This window comes from Gambusia affinis, linkage group LG13, assembly GCF_019740435.1.
Source record: "Gambusia affinis linkage group LG13, SWU_Gaff_1.0, whole genome shotgun sequence".
NCBI lineage: Eukaryota > Metazoa > Chordata > Actinopteri > Cyprinodontiformes > Poeciliidae > Gambusia > Gambusia affinis.
The window spans coordinates 27,889,016-27,909,216 of NC_057880.1; the positions used below are offsets into that span (position 1 = coordinate 27,889,016).

Genomic DNA, 20,201 nt, shown 5'->3' on the forward strand with positions numbered 1-20,201 from the left:
AATATCACCGTTTCAAACTAAATATTTAGATGTAAACTAACGGTTAGATTTCTAATTACAGAAAACTAACAGACAGAAAAAATACAGTTAATTTTTTTTCTAACAGGCAAAAGTATGAAGGCTAAGATTTATTTAAAATTCATAATATTAGCAGAATAAATAGCTAGCTTTATGAGAACCACGAAAACTAAGAAATTAAAATGAGAAACGTTAAGTTACAGTTTAGTAACAGTTTTAACACTTCAGCATCAGATGATCATCAGATTACTCCTGAGATGACAGAACCAGAGCGGTTCCGACCCGCTTCAGGAGTCCAGAACGGAACCAGAGCGGTTCCGACCCGACCAATATGACATGCTGAAGTTGTTTTAATGTTTCAGTGAACTGAAGCATTTTAATCAGGTCAGAGTCACATGACCACTGCAGCCAATCACAGGTTTCCATCTTGCTGAATCGTTTCGGGCCCAAATTTAAGGAAGTGACTCAGATCATCCAGTTTCAGCAAACTGGGTTGGATCAGGTTCTGTCCAGGGATCAAAACCATCATCTACAACCGGTGGTTCTGATGCTCCTCTGGGAGGCAGCGGGTCCAGCAGGGGCCATCTCCGGGTTCTCCTGGGAACCCAAGGTGGTTCCGGCCCGGAAGGGACCCTGGAGAACCAGAACCTTCCAGCCCATGTGGGACCAGAACCATGACCTGATCGGTGCAAGCGAAGCTCTGATCCATCTACAGGTCAAAGGTCACCAGACAGCCGGATTCCTTCGGTTCTGGCAGGAACCGTCTCCGTCCGTCTTTAGAAACTTTCGAGCAGCACAAGGGTTCAGAACATTCTCTGCCAACCTTTATTAAAACTCTGCTGAAAGAAACAAATATTACAGCTTCAGCATGACGGAGGAGAAACAAGCAGGAACACGAGAGCCGCTGGCGTCTAGATCTAAAGAGGAACGTGACTTTAAATCCAAACCACAGAAACCTGCAGAGACTTTAGGAAATTAAAACGTCTTATTGGTGGAAAACAAGGAGTCTGACGTAGAGCCGGGGGTCAGATCTCCACATCAGTCTGGTGTTTAAACAGTCCTGTAAATAACTGGGAACCTGGCCCCCTACTCAAAGTTAAAGGTGTAGTCAAAGTCCAGGGCGGTCATGTCTGAAGGGAGACCCAAGGTTTCCGGGGTGACCTCCGTCCCTGGAGGATCCGTCTCTTTGTCCGGATCAGGAGACTCCAGACCTTTAGCTTCTGACGCCGTGGTGTCCTGGTTCCCTGCGCCTGGGTCCTGTTCAGGTTCTGGTTGACTCTGCTGTTGACGGGTCTGGTATCGGGTCTGGGAGCGGGTCTGACGAACCGGAGCGGCAGAAGGGGTCTTCTTCGTCATTGCTGCCTTACCTCTGGTTCTAGGACTTGGTTTGGGTTTAGGCTGTGGTTCTGGAGTCGCCTCTTGATGTGAATTAGCATTCTGGTCTAATTGGGGTTCAAACTGGAACGGTGGCTCGGCTGCTGGTTCCATCGTAACGAGTTTCGTCTGTGGGCAGATTTGAGATTTACGTCCAGGACTAGTGGGTGGACTTTGAGGCAATCCTTCTGGTAGAGTCTGTTCTGGGTGAGGCGGTGGGTCAGATGGTTCAGGGCCTGCAGCCTTCGCTGTCGGAGCTGCAACGTCATGAAGAGACCAAACGGAGGTGATCTGAATGTCACCACCAGCTTGGGTTTGTGTGCTTTGATACCCGTTCTTTGGAGGAGTTGCTATTGTATGTGGAGGTCCGGTAGAGGAGGGCGACAGAGAACGGTGTTGGGGGGCCGTTTGAGGTTGGTGTGACGGCTCCACCTGATGTAGAGAATGATCCAGGGGTTGAGATTCATGTTTTTGTTGGGTTTGTTGTTGAGGTCGTGGTTCGTTGGGGGACTGAGCATGATGTACCTTTGGTGACTGGACCTTAGGTTGTGGTTCATCTTGAGCTTGTGGTTCATCTTGAGCTTGTGGTTGTGTGTGTTTTAGGGGTTGAGGCTCAATTTGGAGTTGTGGTTCAATCTGAGGTTGGGATTCAGCCATTTCTTGTGTTTGGGGTCTGGGTCCATCTGGGGGCTGTGATTGGTTGTGGGTCTGAGTTGGGAGTGTATTTGGTGTTTGGGTTTGTTGTTGGGGTTGATCTTGTGGTTGGATCTGGGGTTCAGGTTTATTTTGGGGCAAATTCTTATTTTGGACGGGGACTGAAGGAGAACTTTTAGCAGCTCTAACGTCGGTTTCTGTTTTGGAGAAAGAGGAAGGGCCGGCTTGGCCGAGGCTGCTGTAGAAGATGTCAAATAAGGCCTGCGCCTTGGCTGCAGCCAGGTTGCCCTGGAGCTTCTCCGACTTCTGAGGCCCCGCTAGCATGCTCTTGAAAGGAGGTGGCTTCACGAACACGGTGCGAGTCTGCTCACTTTCTGGGACGCCAGGAGCCGCCACGTCGGACACAATCTTTATCAATTCTGGTTGTGAAGGCGGAGCTTTGGGTGGAGCAGTGGGAGCCAGAGAAGTTGTAGCTTTAACCTCTGATGGAGCAGACAGAGTTTCTGAGGATGCTGTGTTTAACAATGCAGGGGAAGTTGTTGAAGGACTACTCTGTCCTGTTGCAGGTTTTGACTGGACCGGAGTGGGTTTAGGGAACAGTGGCCCTTGTTTCATGACAGGTTTTGACTCAGCTGAATCAGGCTTACAGGTATTCTGACACGGTTCAGGTTTCAACATCGAAGGGGGGAGTTTAGGACCGAACTGCTCTCTTCCAGTCACCATGGGAGCAGCAGACATTGCCCCCAACGGTCCAGCAGAGCTTACTGGAGGCCCGGGTTTGTTGTTGAACATCTGTGGGTTTGGGGGCCTGAAAGGGGCCCCAGGAAAAGGCCCTGGTGGACCTCCATCGGTGCTTTGGGGTCTCATGTTCAGAAATGTGTTAAGGGATGCAGGTTTTCCTGCCAGGGAAGCTCTCCTCAGCGGAGCCACAGGAGCACGGAGGTTTGGTCGGATCTGTCCTCGACCAGACGCGTACCAAGGTGGAGATTTTAGCTCCTCGCCGGCCAACTTCTCAGCAATCTCTTTGGCAGCGGCCACTGACTTCGACAAGGAGTCCTCTTCTTCACCTGGCTTCCCCTTTGCAGCCGCTTCTTCGTCCTTGAGGAACTCTGCTGCAACTTTCTGGGCTTCCTTTGCCAGCTGGTTCTCCTTCTTCTTCCATGTGAACTTCCCAAACGAAGTGGCGGTGCCTGCAGAGGCCGGTGCTTTGCTGGCCTCCATGGCCTGCTTGCGGAGCTTCGCCCTCATGGCCGGACTCGGCCCACAGAAGATCTTGGGCAGCTCGTAGGGTTTTGGCGGAGGTTCAGACTTCCTGACGTCTGGTTTCCCTCCTGGTTTCTCAGCCTCGGCTTTTTGCTTCCCTTCATCTCGGTCATGTTTAGATCTGGAATCTGAACATTTCTCCTGCTTGTATTTGTCCTCGGTGTATTTACTGCCGTACTTTGGATGGCCGTCGTCGTCCCTGCGATGGCGGTGCCGATACTCTTCGTCTCGACTGCTGCCTCTGTACCGGCTGTTCCTGTCTTCATTCTCTCTGCTGTTGTGTTTCTCCTCCTTTTTGCCGTGTTTGTACTTTTCATCCTCATTCTTGCTGTAAAACTTTTCTTCCTCCAGGCTCTTTCTGATTGCCTTCACTTTCTGCTCCTCTTCTTCTTTTTTGACTTTGATCTTTTCGTCGCCGGTCTCGGCGGCCTCCTCTTCCTTCTTTTTGTCCTTTTTGTTTTTGCTCTTTTCCTCTCTGTCTTTATCATCCTCGTCATATTTGCGTTTCTTCCCGCCTGGCTCCAAACCCAGGCCCGCCTGGCGGTCCAGGTTCCTCCTCTGCTCATACAGCGGATTCTCCAACATTTGTTTCTGGTGAAGGAAGCATGAAAAACACAAATATGCCTGAGTTTAGGTTGTATTGATCAGACGGGAGGTCTTCAACGTGGGGAGGTACTGCAGGGATTATTGATTATTAATCATTTAACTGTTTATTAGTATTTTTCACATTCGTTTACATACACAATGTACACAAACACTTCACATTTAACATAACATGAAACTTCTGCTCTTCCTCTCTTTGACCTTTGTCCTGTCTAGTTTGTCTAGCTCTTTATTTTTGTCTCTCCATTTCTTCCATTTCTCTTCCAGTTGTTTTTGCTGAAGTCTCAAACGATGTGTCAGTTTTTCCATAATGTAGATTTCTTCTATTATTCCCCATTTCCTCGTAATAGCTTTCTTGCTAGCTGCTAACATTAATCAGATACCTGTCTTTTACCCTTACTCTGTTATTGTTAAAATTGCAAAGGTATTGAACCACCCTACTGACAGGAAAATCATATCCCAGAATCTTCTTCACAGTTTCATGCACATTTTTCCAAAATCGAACAATTTTAGGACAGTTCCAAAATATGTGAGAATGATCGGCGTTTAAGTATTGTTTTAATTCACAGCTATGTCCTTAGATACATAATAAAATGATTTGTGATTATATTGTTTAGTCTTATTGATAATTTATCAGAATTAAAAGGGGGTGAAAGTGTATGAACTGAGGTGTTGTACCGAGTTACACCACAGGGTGGCAGTGCTTCCCCAGTCTGCTCAGATACATGCAGAGGCAGTAAAGACTGGATGATTCAAATGAAGTTTTATTATTTCATCGAGTCTGGACGCCGATTTGACAGTGAAAGAACTGTTCTGCTGCATTAGCATGCTAGTTGCCCTGCTAGCTTAGCAGCTAACTGTTGCTAAGGTTACCAGTGCAGCCAAGAACCGGGCCTGGGGTCCATGTCTGAAAGGATCCAGCTCTCTGCAGCAGCTGGAGGTAAAACTACACAGCCGGCCTCCTTTAGCTCATACCTTGTATTTCTCATTATGAAAATGCGTGACGACGTGTTCCTCAGCACAGATGGCGTCGCCATAAAACTCCTTACACAGCAGGCAGAAGAACCCTCTGACAGGAACCAGGAACTCCGACCCTGCAGTCAAACACAAGCAGCACCGTTCAAACACGGGGCGGGAGGCAAAACCAGCTTCCAATCATGTTTACCTGGCGGACATCTCCAGGTTAATCAGAACCTGTCCGGACAGAAGAGAGTCAGAGAGAAAATAGCAGCTGTTTCTACAGTTATCTCAGAGCGCTAGCTAATGGAAAAACTAATGAAAAGACACCAGAAGGTGTAAATGTCTTCTTCTCCGACACACAGGTCCAATCTGAGTCCCACCTGGAAGTAAAAGACAGCTAACAGAATTCAGTGGTTCAGAGACCACATCATCTGCAGCAGCTTCGATTGGATCAAGTCTCGACATGGTGCCAGTACCTTTGGCTGGTTTGGTCTGCTTGGCGTCTCCGGCGGTGGTCTTAGGGGTCTTGGAGGGACCGGAGGCCCAGGGCCGATCGTACGGATCCAAAGTCTGCAAACAAGAAATCCCACGGTGAAATTTATCAGAGGAGAAAAGTGAGACATCAAACCATGTGAAGAACAAACCTTCCGGTGGGGTTTACTGTGTAAGTGCGTGAAAAAGTCAAACATGGAACCAGAGGTGATGTTACAGTTTTTGCACCAGTGGTTCCCAGCGTCATAATACTCAAATGGGTCAGGGGGCGGAGCCTCAGCGGCAGAGAGCCGCCGCTCTGGCGAGGCCTTTGTCGAAGTCGCCGGGGTTGCCTAAAAAGTAAAGGAAGCAGCGATTCAGTAGAGCAGGAGGAGAAAGAGACGGTCAGGACAGAAACAAGAACCAGCTACGAAGTGAAAACAACTTACCTTGACAGAGTCCAGCAAAGGCAGAATCAACATTCGTCACGCAACCAAATAAGACGAAATCAACGGCGTCAAAAAGGACAAAGCCGGCGCGCATCATACAACGATCCTGCAGTAACACTCCTTTCTGTTTAACGCCACCGATGAGTAAAAACAGGTGAGACGTGTTTACAACTGGATCTCGGTGCTGCAGCGCCCCCTGCAGGAGCCCTTCAGGTCAGGATGGTCATCAGCAAGATAAAGACTCAGATGAAGTGATTACAAGTTGGTGCGGTAAACGGCAGAGAGGCCCATTCAGCTTCTGGTTCGAACCGACTTCATGTTGTCTTTATCTTTTATTCAATGAAAGGATTACAGGCTTGTTCAGAAACTGATATTAAAGCATTATGTTGTTAGGATTCCACCGATAGACTGATGTTATTGTTGACAACAGCAGGAAGGGCACAAAACAAGTCGATGGAACGACCCGAACGTCCCGCACTGAAACATGGCAGCTTGATGCTCTCATTGGGCCCAACAGACCAGCTGAGAGCATTAATAGAAATTACATTTCTACAGGTGGAGGACAGGATGCGTTTGAACGCAGATGAAAATGAGGAAGTGAGACGACACCATCCTGACTAGTCCCACGTTCAGAATAGAACTCTCTCCGCACCGCTTGGTTCCGATGTGCAGCAGGGCGCACGCCGAAGCAGCGCTGGTGTGGGACAGCTATCATGCAACCATGAGGCCAGCCGCCAACATGAAGCATTGGGAGTCTTTAGCTCTGCAACACTAACCGACCAGCAGCAGCAAAACCCAAAACAGAACAGATCTGAAATCAGACCAACTCACTCGCTCTGACTAACCAGATTAACCCGGGAAGAAGTCTGAGTGGCAGGACGGTGAATAATAAACGTGTCAAAGGTTTTTGGCTCTCCGACCTGCAGCAGATGTTGTGAGCTCGTTAGAAACTAAAGTATTGGAAATCCGACTGGCTCAATCAAAGTAACTGCACATAATCTGGACCAAACAGCAGCAAACAAGCTGTACAGACCAGAGGATCGTACATTTTTGGTATATTTTTCAAATTCAAAAATATGTCTTTAAGTGCTTACAGTGATCCCTCGTTTTCCGCGGGGGTTACGTTCCTAAAAGAACCCGATAAGCAAAATCCGCGACGTAGGAACCTTTATTTTTTTAACAATTATTATACAATGAAATACTCCATAATACAATTAAAACAAAGAACAAAACCTTTTTTACAGGGCCAAGCATTTTTTTAACAAATAACTATATAAACATTTTATTTTTTTTTACAAATAACTACTATACTGAAAAATAATAATTTTAATCATAAATACGAAGTGAAGGTTTCAAATTGCGGAGACAAGCGCCGCCCCACCGCGACCCGAGTCATTGGATAAGAACGGGAAAAATATGATTCTAAAAAAATACAAAGTACAGTAGGACAAATAGTGATTCACCTGTTTCACTGCTCCTCCGCAGTGCAGGTGTGTTTGTTCGGGAGAAGAACAGTTATCTGTATCTGTTGTCGCTCTTTTTTCTTAAAGGTTCTTATAAACTGACATGCCACCATCGATTATGTTAAATTTGGCAAGTTGTTTTTACGTACGTGCACATATTAAACCACAATGTTATTGACACACGGGTAGAGAAGTAGCAGAGAGACTGTTTATCCAATCAGAATGCAGAACACAATGCACCATGCAAATCCGAAGCAGCGAAAGGTGAACCGCGATATAGCGAGGGTTCACCGGATTAAAAATATTCTACATGGTTAAATCAAATGACACACAAAGTTGTGATAATTTTGCTTTGCTTAATTAAATTAACTGAATATTCACACTTTGGGACAACAAAGGATCTAGAATTAAAAGGAGGTGGAAGAACTGCAAATTTAGGTGTTGTACCAAGCTTCACCACAGGATGGCGGAGTTTCCCGAGAGACGGTTTGCTTTGCTAGTCTTGACGGATTCATGAAGCTGTAAAGTTTAATTTTTGCTTAATTCCAGATTGCTAAGCACCTGGATATTGTTCCCATAAAGGTTTTCTCTTATAACATTTGTTATTTCATCAACCACTTTTATGTAGACGATGTTCTGGGAGTGAAGTAACTGTTCTATTATGTTAGCATTTCGGCGCTAGCATGCTAGTTGTCCCGCTAGCTTAGCAGCTAACTGCTAGTGTATTTTGGCCTGTTTCTGCCATATGCATACTCATCCATACAAAGCCAGATAAGAGTCTACAGAAATACAAGTTTCAGATGGAAATTAACAGATTCTGAAAGCAAAAATCTGCATATTGTGTTAAAAGATCTGTTATTCTGTGAATAACTGCACTTTGTTCATGGCAGTGGCACTAGTAAGCCATCCATTTATTAATATACTCTGGCTCTGGTAGTCCAGGGCTGAAAGATCCCTGTTATAAACCGTTAATATGCACTAAAACATCCAACATGATGGATGACCGGCTGTGAGCTTCAACTACTGAGGGTGTACTTAGTTTTCCATCTCATTCACAGTGATAAATCAGTCTACTACAGGTAAAGCCAAATTATTTAATAGGTTCCTGCCATGCAAAGCAATGGCAGGAACCTATTACTCTACACCCAATAAGGTGTCTCTTTATTGGGGCCTGCCCATAGCAATGCCTAAGGAGAGCGTGACTGACTTGCGAAGTCAGTCACGCTCTCCAAGTCAGTCAGTATCAAAACGTGCGGCCTGATCCCGGCATTGGAGCTATTATTTTTATAAGGAATCGGACTCACGATGGCGACGTAAAAAGCGAAATTTCCAACTGCCGAAACGCAGAGCATAACTGAAACCAACTGACGCTCCAGTAGAGTGAGAATTTAAGCAGATTTTTGACCCCAAAACAATTTTGAAATCGCCGTCACGCCCACAAATATCGCACTATCAGTATCAAACTCGGTCATGACATTGATACGCATGCCTGCTCCGGTAAAATGTGTTCGATATTTCTCTAGCATTTACGGTTTTCTGTCAAGGTGCTTCAGAGTGAAATCATGGGACAGGGTAACTGACGCTCTCCCTGATTCACTTCCATGTATTTCTGAAAAGTTTCTGCACTATTTTTGTCTCATCACTGCAATTACTGTGAATGAGGTAAAAATATGAATTGCGGTACTATCGGAGAAGACAAATAGCCCTCTCATATGCTTCAAACGGTTTTCAAATATGTATTACGGTTCCTGAACGGCAAAGGTTTGTTCGGAGTGCTTTTTCCATATTAATTGGCTGGGTGTCTCACAAAGATAGAATTTTTTCCCCCCTTTCTGTCTCACACAGACATGACAGTTAGCAGCTGATCCATTACCATAGCAACGGAACACATGAGGCCAGAGCAGCTGATTTATGGGAGGATATTCTGGAATGAGCTGGCCTTTAGAATTACTACTGTTTTGGGCATTTTATAACTGGTTTTAACAAACCATTGTTACACACAGGATTAGTGTGTCAATTTTAAATAAAGCTTAATGGAAATTTCCCAATGAAAGCCCCAATATCTCTGTCAGGTTAGTGCGGTGCAATTATATTAGCCTGTATTATCTTTTCCTCTCAGGTTATGCCATTAACCTTTGAGCTAATGATAATAAATAGGACTACAAAAACGCCATATCTGTAGTTCTAACTGACACAGAGCTTCCATTTAGAACTATTGGCTGTTTAGGCCAGTAAATAAGGGATTTAACCCAAACACTGTTAGGCATTGGATTAGTGTGTGCATTTAATATGAAGCTTATGTTTATATTTCAAAATAAAAGCCTTCATATTGCCCTCAGGTTAATGCATCGCCATAAGGCGATGCTAATGAACTGCCTTGCTGTGCAAGGCAGTTCATTAGCATTAGCCTTTTAGCTTAAATAAGCTATTACCTAGTTTTCTATTACCTTGAATATTTTTGCATCAAGTAATTGCTTTCATGAGCATATGACTGATTTAATCCAATGACTCTTATACATTGGATGAGTGTGGCCCTTTGATATGAAGATTAACAAGAATTTCAAAATAAAAGCCTTGACAATTTTTACATCATGTAATTGCTCTTTTAGGCTTTATGTGACTGGTTTCTCCAAAGCACTCTTACACATTGGATTAGTGTGGGCATTTATTATTGAGCTTACTTTTTTTTTTTTCAAAATAAAAGCCTAAATATAGGGTGTTGGAGATGCTTCACAAGGATTAGTGAAGATGGTTGTGACTTTCCACACACTATTGACTATTATTTAGCAAAATTTAGGCAGTTTGTTAGCATTAGCCTGTTAGCTTAAATAAGCTATTACCTATTTTCTTACTTATTAGCCATGTTTAGTATACTGAATGGAGTAAGTTAATCATGGACAACATCTTAGGGATGGCCCTCATGCTACCGACAGCATTTAGGCTTATGTCAGCATTTTGGCTAATTTAAGCCAAAATGCTCATGTACATTTTAGCTGACGTTAGCATTTAGCTAAAATGCCAAATGCAATTTAGCTAAATGTTAAAATTAGCATTTAGCTAAAATTAATGTTAGCTAATGCTAAATTTAGCTAATCTTAGCATTAACGAAAATGAGCTAAATGCTAATTTACCTAATTAGCACTTAGCTAAAATGCTAATTAGCTCAATTAGCATTTTGACTAATATTAGCCAAAATGCGAAATGTCTTTGCTAATGCTAACGTTTAGCCAAAACATTAGCATGTTGGCTAATTTTTGCTCATGCGCTCATTTTAACACGCTGAATGGCGCAAGTCCACGTCATGTCCACGTTCTCGTAATTCTCCTCATGCCATAGATCGTGCTGCAGCTTTCTATGGCGTTGACGCTAACTTTCAGCGTCAGAACGCCGGGTCCAGCCCGACAGGCGCACTTTGGCAGGCCCCATTTAAATTTCTTCCAAAATTTTCTAGTTAGCACTTCTCATACACGAGGCAGAGAATGGAGTTATTGAAAAGTAAATCTATAAATACCTTCACAAGAAATCAATCTGAACTGATCCTGTAAATCTAACAGTGAACTTGTAAATAACTGCAATAATAACCCTATTAAGGAAGCAGGAGAAATGATTTCTACAGTCGGATCTTTATTCTCTGCTTCCATCATTTGACTTATACTGAAGACAAAAGGTTGTACTGGAACCATGTGGGCCCTAGCTATGCTATGCTGTCTGACAGTAAACCCTCCTCTGAAGGAGCTGTACCTTTAATGCGGCGCTGCCGGCAGCTGGTTGCTCCTCTGAGTTCCTCCCCTGTTCCTCACTCTTTGGAGGCAACTCCTCCTGGTCCCGGATTTTAGGCAGCTTACTGATCTTGCCGGGCCGATCTAAAGGGCTCAGGCCAAGGATTTGCGCGACTTTCTCAATCTCGCTGCGCTTCCTCTCAGCAGCCTCGTGCTCCTTGCGGAGGTTGGAGATCTTCGCCATGACCTCGTCCTGCAGGCGGTTTATCTCCTGCAGCAGGGGGTCCTTATGGCCGTCCTTCTCACGGCGCTTCTTCCTCAGCAGCTCGCCTGAAAACAGTTCCATCCAGATCTTTGTCAGGCAGAACTGTAATTCTCAGCATCACCAGTGTGGAGTGGTGTTGCAACTCTATACTTCAGCTGGGCCCAGCTCATCTGTTTGGACTTCAGAACCCGGATCAGACCAGTGCAGAACCCTCAGGAACTCACCTTGCTGCTTCCTGAGCCGCTCCAGCTCCTTTATCAGATACTCTTTCTTGGTCATTCTGACCTCCCGCTCCTGCCTCAGCTTCTCCCGCTCCTCCAGAACCTGAAAACAGAAACCCAGTCAGCAGAAACAGAGATGCAGGACTAGGTGGTCAGGAACACCACAGAGCTGCACAGGAGTCCTACCAGGACAGGGAAAGACAGGAAGTGATACGTGCAGGTGAGTCACCTTTAATTTCTCGCTCTCGTTGTTCTGCTCATCAGAAATGTTCTGGTCCTGACTCCTCCGCCGCTGCTGCTCTTCCTGACCAACACTCCTTGCAAAACCTGAGGACCAAACACACAGCTAATGGATGGGAACGCAGCACCAGCCTCTGTCTGGTTCTGGTCGCTTCCTAAACCAGTCTAACTGGATCACCTGCAGGTCTGAGTGACCAATCACAGCAGATCTCAGGCTGGGTTCCTCACCTAAGGCCCCCGTCTCTGGGGTGGGTTTTCTGTAAGCCTTTTTGTAGGTGGGAGGTGGCGTGAGGTTCTCTCTGGCAGGCTGATGGGGCAGGGCCATGTTAGGCGGTGGGTACATGGGGGGCCACTGCTGATGGATGTAGGGCAGGTAGTTTCCATACTGGCTGTATGCTGAAGAAGGGTAGTTTGGGGGCATCATGCCAGGGAGCTGTGGGGGAGGGTAAGTAGGAATGTGCATGCCTGTGTGGGTTGGGATGGGGGCGGGATCAGAGGTCTGACTCTGAGGCAGTGTTGGTGTACTCCACTCGTTCTTTGTCTCCTTGACCTCCCAATCTTTGGAAGTTTTAGCAGCTGTGGTCTTCTTGGCCTCATGGTCCTCACTGCTCCAGCTGCCCCCCCGTTTGGTGCCCCGCCCATGACTGCGACTGCGACTTCTGCTGCTGCTTGAACTGCCGCTCTCGCTCCGCCTCCTCCGGCCTCGGCTATGGCGGCTGCCGTTGGAGCTGCCGGAAGAGTATCGTTGTCGCCGTGTGGGTGTCTTCGAAGGCTGCTTGTTGCCATGGAGGCGCTCCTTGGTCCTGGCAGCCATCTTGCTGATCTCTCCAACGCCCAGGTCAAGTCCGATGGTTTTCAGGAGGTCCTGGATCTTCTCGTACTCCTCCAACGCCTGACGCTCACTCTCCTCCAGTGGCTCTGTTCCCGGAGGATAGGCTATGACATTCTGGTCGGGGTTGATGCTGGGTTGACTCATGTGCCTGTTTGGCTCACTCACAGACGGAGTGACCTGAAGATGAGGTGAAATGGTTGGAGGGCAGCTGTACACCTGACCGGTCATGGCTCTTTGCGAGGGCAGATCAGAATACAGAGAGTCTTCCGTCACGTCTCCGTACAAATCCAGGCTGTGATGTCGCTCTGGCTCTGGTGCCGCTGACATTCTGGGCTCCTCCAATTCTCCATACAGAAACTTTTCTTCATCATCGATATCATCCAGGACTCTCTGTGAAACTCCACCCACTGCCTCTGCCACGCCCAACAGGTTCAGGATTTCTTTGATCTCATTGTTGAGGTTGGCCCGCTGAGACATCTGCGGGTCGGACCGCAATTCTGAGAGAACAGCCGCCACGGCACGCGGGTCGTTCAGCTTAACAGCCTGCATCAGCTGGTCGGCCACACGAGCCATGGTCCGGTCCAGATCCCTGGGCGAGTCGGAGCTCTGTGGTACAGAAGCACAATGTGATGCAACGCCAACTCATCAAACCCAAAACCATTCTTTTCTCATTGTAGCATCATAATGTTCTAATCTAAATTAAAGCTTAGTAACGGATCAACTTGGCTTTTTTCAGGATAGAACCACTAGTTAGCAGTTCAACTAGTACCAGACTGAACATACCCGAAAAGACGGCGAGTCTTCGTAACTGTTGTGCTTCTTCAGGATGGATTTGGTAGGTTGACCCAGTAGCTCCTCTACCTCCCTCTTGCGTCGGGCCAGCTCCAGCTCTTTAAACTGCTTCCTGGACGGATCATTCTTGTCTCTGATGGAACTTGAGCTGTTGGAGCTTGAACTGCTGAAACTACGACTCCTTCCTCTGCTCTTCCCCGGAGATCTGGACCTGGATCTAGACTTGCTGCGTGCTCGACTCTTGCTCCGCCCACGACTCTTGGCCCGGCTTTTGCTGCGTCCCCGGCTCCTGTCTGGACTCCGACTCTCTCCACGGTGGCGACTCTTGCTGCGTCCCCGGCTCCTGTCTGGACTCCGACTCTCTCCACGGTGGCGACTCTTGCTGCGTCCCCGGCTCCTGTCTGGACTTCGGCCCCTGCTACCACTCCGCTCATATTCAGGTCGGGGAAGGTAATCTCTGTAGGAAAACATAAGTAGAGCTAACTGAGCACATCCGGATCAACAAGGGACCGTCATGGTTCTTGCTGGATAAAGGAGTCTCAAAATCTGTTCTGTGATCAAGTGTCCTACTTCCTGGTATCTGAACTGCTCTGTGGAGAACACATGTTCAATTATCTTGACAAACTGGACTGAATAAAACTAATTATATGAAATAAAAAGAATCTCCAAGAACCATATTAATGAAGAACAGCTGATAAATGAGATATGAACAAAATTCTACATTCAATTGTACCAACAAAGAAATCTGTCATCCATTTTCTTCTGCTAATCTGGTGTTGGGTTGCGGGGTCAGCGGCCTGCCAGGGAGGCCAAGACTTCCCTCTTCCCAGCCCCTAGACCAGTTCCTCCATGGGAACCCCTAGGTATTCCCAGGCTAGCGGAGGAACATCATCCCTTCAGTGTGTCCTGGGTCTTTCTCTTGGTCTCCTCTTTATGGGACCTGATCACCTCACCATGGAGGGGTCCATCCTAACCAGATCCCAAGCCACTTCAACTGGCTCCTCTTCGTGCAGAGAAACAGCAGATGCTCCTGGATGGTTGAGCTTCTATCCCTAAGGGAAAGCCCAAACACCTTACAGAGAAAACCCAGGTCAGCCGCTTGTACCTATGATCTCATTCTTTAGACCTCTGCCCATAGATGAGGGTGGGAACATAGATCAACTGGTAAATCAAGACCTTTGCAAAGCCTGCTTGACGGCAGACGCTGCACCAATCTACCTGTCGATCTCCCGCTCCCTACTTCCCTCATTCGTGAACAAGATCCCGAGATACTTGAACTCCTCCACTTGGGGCAGGACACCCCCCCTGACCCGGAGAAGGCACTCTACCCTTTTCCGGTTCAAGACCATGGCCTTGGATTTGGAGGCACTGATCACCATCCCAGCCGCTTCACACTCGGCTGCGAACCGCTCCAGCGAGAGCTGCAGATCACGACCTGATGAAGCCAAAAGGACCACATCATCCGCAAAAATCAGAGATGCAATCCTAAGGCCACCAAAACGGATCCCCTCAACACCTTGGCTGGTCCAGAAATTCTGTCCATAAAAGTAATGAACAGAATCGGTGACAAAGGGCAGCCCTGGCGGAGTCCAACTCTCACCGGAAACGAGCCCGACTTACTGCCGGCAATGTGGACCAGACTCTGACACCGGTCCTACAGGGACCTGACAGCCCGTATCAAGGAGCCCGGTACCCCATACTCCCGGAGAACCCCCCACAGGGCTCCCCGAGGCACACGGTCGAACGCCTTCTCCAAGTCCACAAAACACATGTAGACTGGTTGAACGAACTCCCAGAACCCTCCAGGACCTGCTGAGGGTGTAGAGCTGGTCCAGTGTTCCAGAACCAGAACCAGAACCACACTGCTCTTCCTGAATCCGAGGTTCAACAATCCGACGGACCCTCCTCTCCAGAACCCCCGAATAGACCTTGCCAGGGAGGCTTCAGAGTGTGACCCCCCTGTAATTCGAGCACACCCTCCGGTCCCCCTTTTTGAACAGGGGGACCACCACCCCGGTCTGCCAATCTCCAGATGCCCCTGATGTCCACGCAGTATTACAGAGTCGTATCAACCGAGTAGATCTTTAACCACCTTGGTGACCACCAGAGATTGGAGACCCAGTGTCCCCAGGCTCAACTTACTCACTGGATGATGTGCTGGTGGGACTGAGGAGGTCTTTAAAGTATTCTGCTCATACTGAGCTCATCCCCTTGGAATGCAGTCAGTGTGCTACTGACCTCATTCCAAGTTGAGGTCAGTAGCACACCATCCCCACAATGAATAGTGCTGGTGAGGTCAGAGAACCCTCGTCTCAAAAAGGGGGACTTAACCTGCCAGGTAGCACTGTGCCACAGCCTGACACACAGCAGGAGAAAGACTCGGAGGACAGATGTACAGCTTGCAGCGCTGAATCTAGAGCAGAGTCCATTTTTCCAGAGGTTATTGCAGTCTCGTGAACACTTCCTGTTACCTCCACAATAGTTGAGATAGTGTTGGAGGTCACAACCTGCAGCTACCATAAAGTTCACTAGGTGCCAAACTTGACAAGTGCAGGTCATCCACACAGCAGGAGGGAGCAGACACCCAACCTGTCTCATGCCCAAGCATGAGCTATCTTCTCTTCTTACTCAAAGGTTAGTTCAAAAGTATCCACCATTCATTGAACATAACCAGAGTGGACAGCCAGATGAGCATCGTCTTCATATTCACCAACTTGAATCCTTTGCTAGAGACATGCAGCTTTTCAACCCCGGTAATCAGGAGTCAAACATGCATGAGGTCAACGCTGTCTGCTTGGCTTGCCCTCTTCCTGAAGCTCATTTGGAAACCAACAGCTATGAGAATTCATGTTTTTGTAAAAACTCTTCACACTGAGATTGGTGACAGTTATTCAGGCTTTAGGACAGGAGTATTCTGTACACAGAGGTCAGGATTCTGCTGCTTTTCATGCATCTCGGGTTCTGCGGGGAGAACATGAACCACCCTGAGAATACCACCTCAGGTTGAGAAAAGCTTGTTTTTGGACTTCAAAAATGGTCATCTTTTAAAGTCTTTATTCCTTCCTACTTCCAGGGAACTGATCGGTGTGCCTTGTGGGATGAGGAGCCTTAGCATGACAGATCCACTCGGTTAGACCCTAACCAGGCAGCGGGGCCCGGGGACCGATCAGTTTTGAACATTCAGACAGAGAACAAACTCAAAAGAAGGCAGATAGTCAGTTCCCCTAACAAAGGTTTCCATTGCTGCGTTTCCATTACAAATGTGAGCAAATCTTTGTCTATATGCTGCTAATGTAAAAATAAGACACAACTTTGCACTTGGGTTGTTTCCGTTAAATAAGAAATTGAATTAAACTCTCACGTGAATAAGTTTGTTCACGCGATGGCTCATTAAACTCAAGGCAGTGACGATGTAAACAGCTACATGAGATGATTCATAATCTATCAGCCAATCAGAGGAGACGTTGGCACAACAAGCCCCGCCCCCTTGGGAGCAGCTACAAATCGGTGTTTTGGGGAAACTGTACAGTGGGTTTGACAGATTAGTGACGGATACAGCAGGATTATGATCGGTGAGAGGAGCCTGAAAAAACAGACCACACGAAAGAAGAGTGAAAAAGTTATGTACAATTTTGAAATGATCCTGTACAGTATTTTATTTTGTAGCTTTTGTTCAGGACATTATTGCAAATGTTGTTTTATATATATCTTAATACTTTAATCTTTCTGTGAACCTACATGCGCAGCGCCTGGATTTCCTGCTGTCGGACGAAAGATCAATAATAATAATTTTGACTATATTTTGGATATTGACCTGTGTGGCTCTGGGAACACGTGACGGTCCAAATGATGACAGAAATATTCAGGTGTGCAGTCATCACCTGACCTCAGAGTCCTCCTCCATCACAACCATTTTAAATAACTATAATAAGAGTTCATATTTATGCGACATAATTGTATCTGCAGCAGGAATATTTCTGATTTTAACTTTTATATCCAGACATGTTTAAATGATTATGGTTTTCCTGTTTAGTTTAATGCTGTCTCTGTTTTAGATCAAACCAAACTTGAGCAGAGTGAATGTCTGACCGTGTTGAAGGGACTAAACTCATGTTGGATCACAGCACCAGAGATCAGCGACGGATCAGAACCTCAGTCCTCCATATGGACCAGAATCCAGGTTCTCCTGCCTCTGGTTACCTGTCGTGGTAGGGCGGGGGGCCAGTCTGCTCTTTCCCCACGCTGATGACCAGGTTGTGGTCCAGGTGAGCTGGTCCTCTGTGAGACGGAGACCTCTGCAGGAGACAACACAGGTACTCACTAATCAGCCACAGAACCAGATATCTGGGTCCATTTGGACTGTCTGATCTATAATCGGTTTAATACAACAATAGTAATTATAATAATCTCCTGATCAATCAACACTTTAACTCAGAGACTTTCCAAATGTCCTACACTGAAAACAAACCCTCGAACGCATCATATGTGGTCTTTCCGTGATCAATAAGTTTGATCAAATCAAACTTATTGATCTGATCAGAGCCGATCAATAAGTTTGATCGGAAGCTGTTTTCCTTCAAGCTGACTGCAGCTCGGAGTCTCCCGGTTCCGCCGCTCAGAAGTCTCCGGTTTAAATCAACCCGTTTCTGAATGAAGTTTGGTCTGCAGCAACGCCTGTTAGCTGTAGACCAGACCAGGAACCTATCAGAACCCAAAGAATGTCCTGCGGTTCTGGTTCTGGACCAGTAGAAGACCCGATTGTGATAGGAGTAGTTAACAGGTTTTCACATCATTCGGTGCAGTCTGACTCCAGTTTCACTCACCTCAGGAGGCGGACCTCCGGTCCAAAAGTCCCCGCCGCGGTGGCCTCCGGGGCCGGGGGACGGGTGCCTCCTGTGGTAGGCTTCCGAAGCTCCGTGGTCCCGGTACTCCGGGTAGTCCTGGTGGTACGGAGGTCTCGGTCGGGCCCGGTCGTCCCGATATCCCTGTGACGGGTAAGGCCTCGCAGGAGGCGGGTAGCCTCTAAACGGAGGCCGGCCGCGGAACATCTTCTCCCGCAGAGATGCACTGAGGCCGCGCGGGGAGCTGCGGGTCGGTGCGGCGCTTCACAAGCAGCAGGAAGCCACAACTGGTTCCGGTCCGCAACAAAACACAGATTACTATTTTATCAAAGCTGTGGTCCCGAGTTCGGCTCCGAACCATACACACACTGAACCCTTCTTCTTTGTTTCTGCGGGGTATCTCGCTTCCTGATAGCCTCACTGTTGCCACCGCGTGACGAAGTTGCGGTACTGCAAGTGGGCCGATCCAGCGCTATAAAATGAACTTTGACCTGTAAAGAAATTCTGAGAGCTACTGATTGCTTTGAGCCAGTCCAGAACAGATTCTGACCTTGGAAGCAGAGATCCAACAGATCTCCTGATTCCCAGAGAAAACATTCAGTTAATGAGACTGAGGGCAAATCTGGAGGACAAACCCGTCCGAGAAGATCCAGGGGGTTCAGGAGGGATCCAGAGGTCCTGAGAGGATTTAATCCAGCTGCAGATTTACAGGCGAACCTCCAGAGGGCGCTCTGCCACCCCAGCCTGGACTGGGACAGAACCACAGAACCAAAATAGTTTAAACATTTATAAACTGGTTCTGCTGCATATTTCAGACTACAATAAAAAAAACAAATAAACAAAAAAACTATTCACATTTAAAAAAACAAAACACGAAGGAACTGATTTTTTAAATTCAGTTTTATTGATAAACTCAAAAGATCCCAGGTTTATACTTTGTTCTATTAGCATAACACAAACAGAAACGGGAAAAATCGACCCAAACTATAGAAGAAAGATTTTAACTTGGCTCCCATTTCCTTTACTGTAATAGGAATGAGACTAAAACGCTCCAAAGTCTGGTTTAAAGGCTTTAATCAACTTCCACACAGCCTGGCGGTGAATGAGCTCCGCCTGGCAGCGACGGCCTCTGAACCGGACCAGCAGCTCATCCTCCCCGAGGTTCTGCTGGACTCTGTGGGTTTACCTCCACCTGTGCAGTCTGCAAACATTTATGAGCAAATGATGCCGATATTTTTCCTTTTATAGAAGGAAACATAACCCAGATTATTGCTGCAGTGTGTGTTTGTGTAGCTGTGACCCAGAAGCAGCACACACTGCTTCAGCTGCAGATCTGCACTCTGATGCTCCATCAGCTCTGATCTGCGTGGACAAACACAGTCCACCTAAACCCAAGCAGACCTTTCAGCTTTTCGCTCTTGGGTCCAATCACTGTTCTGTTGAACTGGGTTTTACTCTCAGAGTCTCCAGGATCTGACGGTCTGATGTGTCGTCCTGAGGGGACGGAGGTCCTGCTGCTCCGCCTTCATGTTTTCTTCAGGGCTAAACCCCGGGGTCTTCCATCCGTCTGCAGCTCTGACTGCCGTCTGCCAGACATTTGCTCTGTAACTTCTATACTCGACATATCTAGAGGTTGATGAGAACCCAAACAATACATTTAATCCACTACAGTTTATGCTGCCAGATTTGGTTTTTGGGGGTCAAATGAATTTAGCACACTGTGCATCTATAATATACGTCCCTTGTAATCATAAAGGAAGCGTTGATGAAATGAGAGGCAGTGAGTTATATTTACAGGGACGTATCTGGTAAAAAAGACCCGGAGGGGGCGTGCTCCGGTGGCGTAGAGGTTAGCGCGCCCCACGTTTGGAGGCCCTCAGTCCTTGACGCGGCCGTCGCGGGTTCGATTCCCGGACCTGACGACATTTGCCACATGTCTTCCCCCTTCCTGTCAGCCCACTGTTGAATAAGGGACACTAGAGCCACAAAAAGACCCCCTGGTGGGAAAAAAAAAAAAAAAGACCCGGAGGTTCTGC

At 47.1% G+C, this 20,201-nt stretch overlaps 1 protein-coding gene across 2 annotated transcripts; it reads right to left on the bottom strand.

Annotated features, from left to right (window-relative positions):
* Window positions 1-820: 820 nt before the first annotated feature.
* znf318 (zinc finger protein 318) lies at window positions 821-20,187 on the bottom strand. Of its 2 annotated transcripts, XM_044136738.1 has the most exons (12): window positions 18,148-18,997; window positions 17,525-17,619; window positions 13,722-13,781; window positions 13,316-13,667; window positions 11,929-13,138; window positions 11,690-11,787; window positions 11,464-11,563; window positions 10,997-11,304; window positions 5,517-5,696; window positions 5,349-5,442; window positions 4,888-5,006; window positions 821-3,900 (listed from the first exon to the last, which is right to left on the bottom strand). In XM_044136738.1, the coding sequence occupies exons 1-12, from the start codon at window positions 18,370-18,372 to the stop codon at window positions 1,105-1,107; spliced, it is 5,637 nt and encodes a 1,878-aa protein (XP_043992673.1). In that variant the 5' UTR covers window positions 18,373-18,997; the 3' UTR covers window positions 821-1,104. The 2 variants fall into 2 exon arrangements, with proteins under 2 accessions (XP_043992673.1, XP_043992672.1); XM_044136737.1 differs by having other exon boundaries at window positions 13,316-13,781; window positions 18,148-20,187.
* Window positions 20,188-20,201: the final 14 nt, after the last annotated feature.

Excerpts from the sequence above, each read along its gene's own strand:
- znf318 (XM_044136737.1), bottom strand. The coding sequence starts at position 18,372 with ATGTTCCGCGGCCGGCCTCCGTTTAGAGGCTACCCGCCTCCTGCGAGG. Across the intron at positions 5,697-10,996 it reads CCGGCAGCGCCGCATTAAAG|GCAACCCCGGCGACTTCGAC; the intron begins GTACAGCTCCTT and ends TTTACTTTTTAG. Across the intron at positions 3,901-4,887 it reads TTCATAATGAGAAATACAAG|AAACAAATGTTGGAGAATCC; the intron begins GTATGAGCTAAA and ends TTCCTTCACCAG.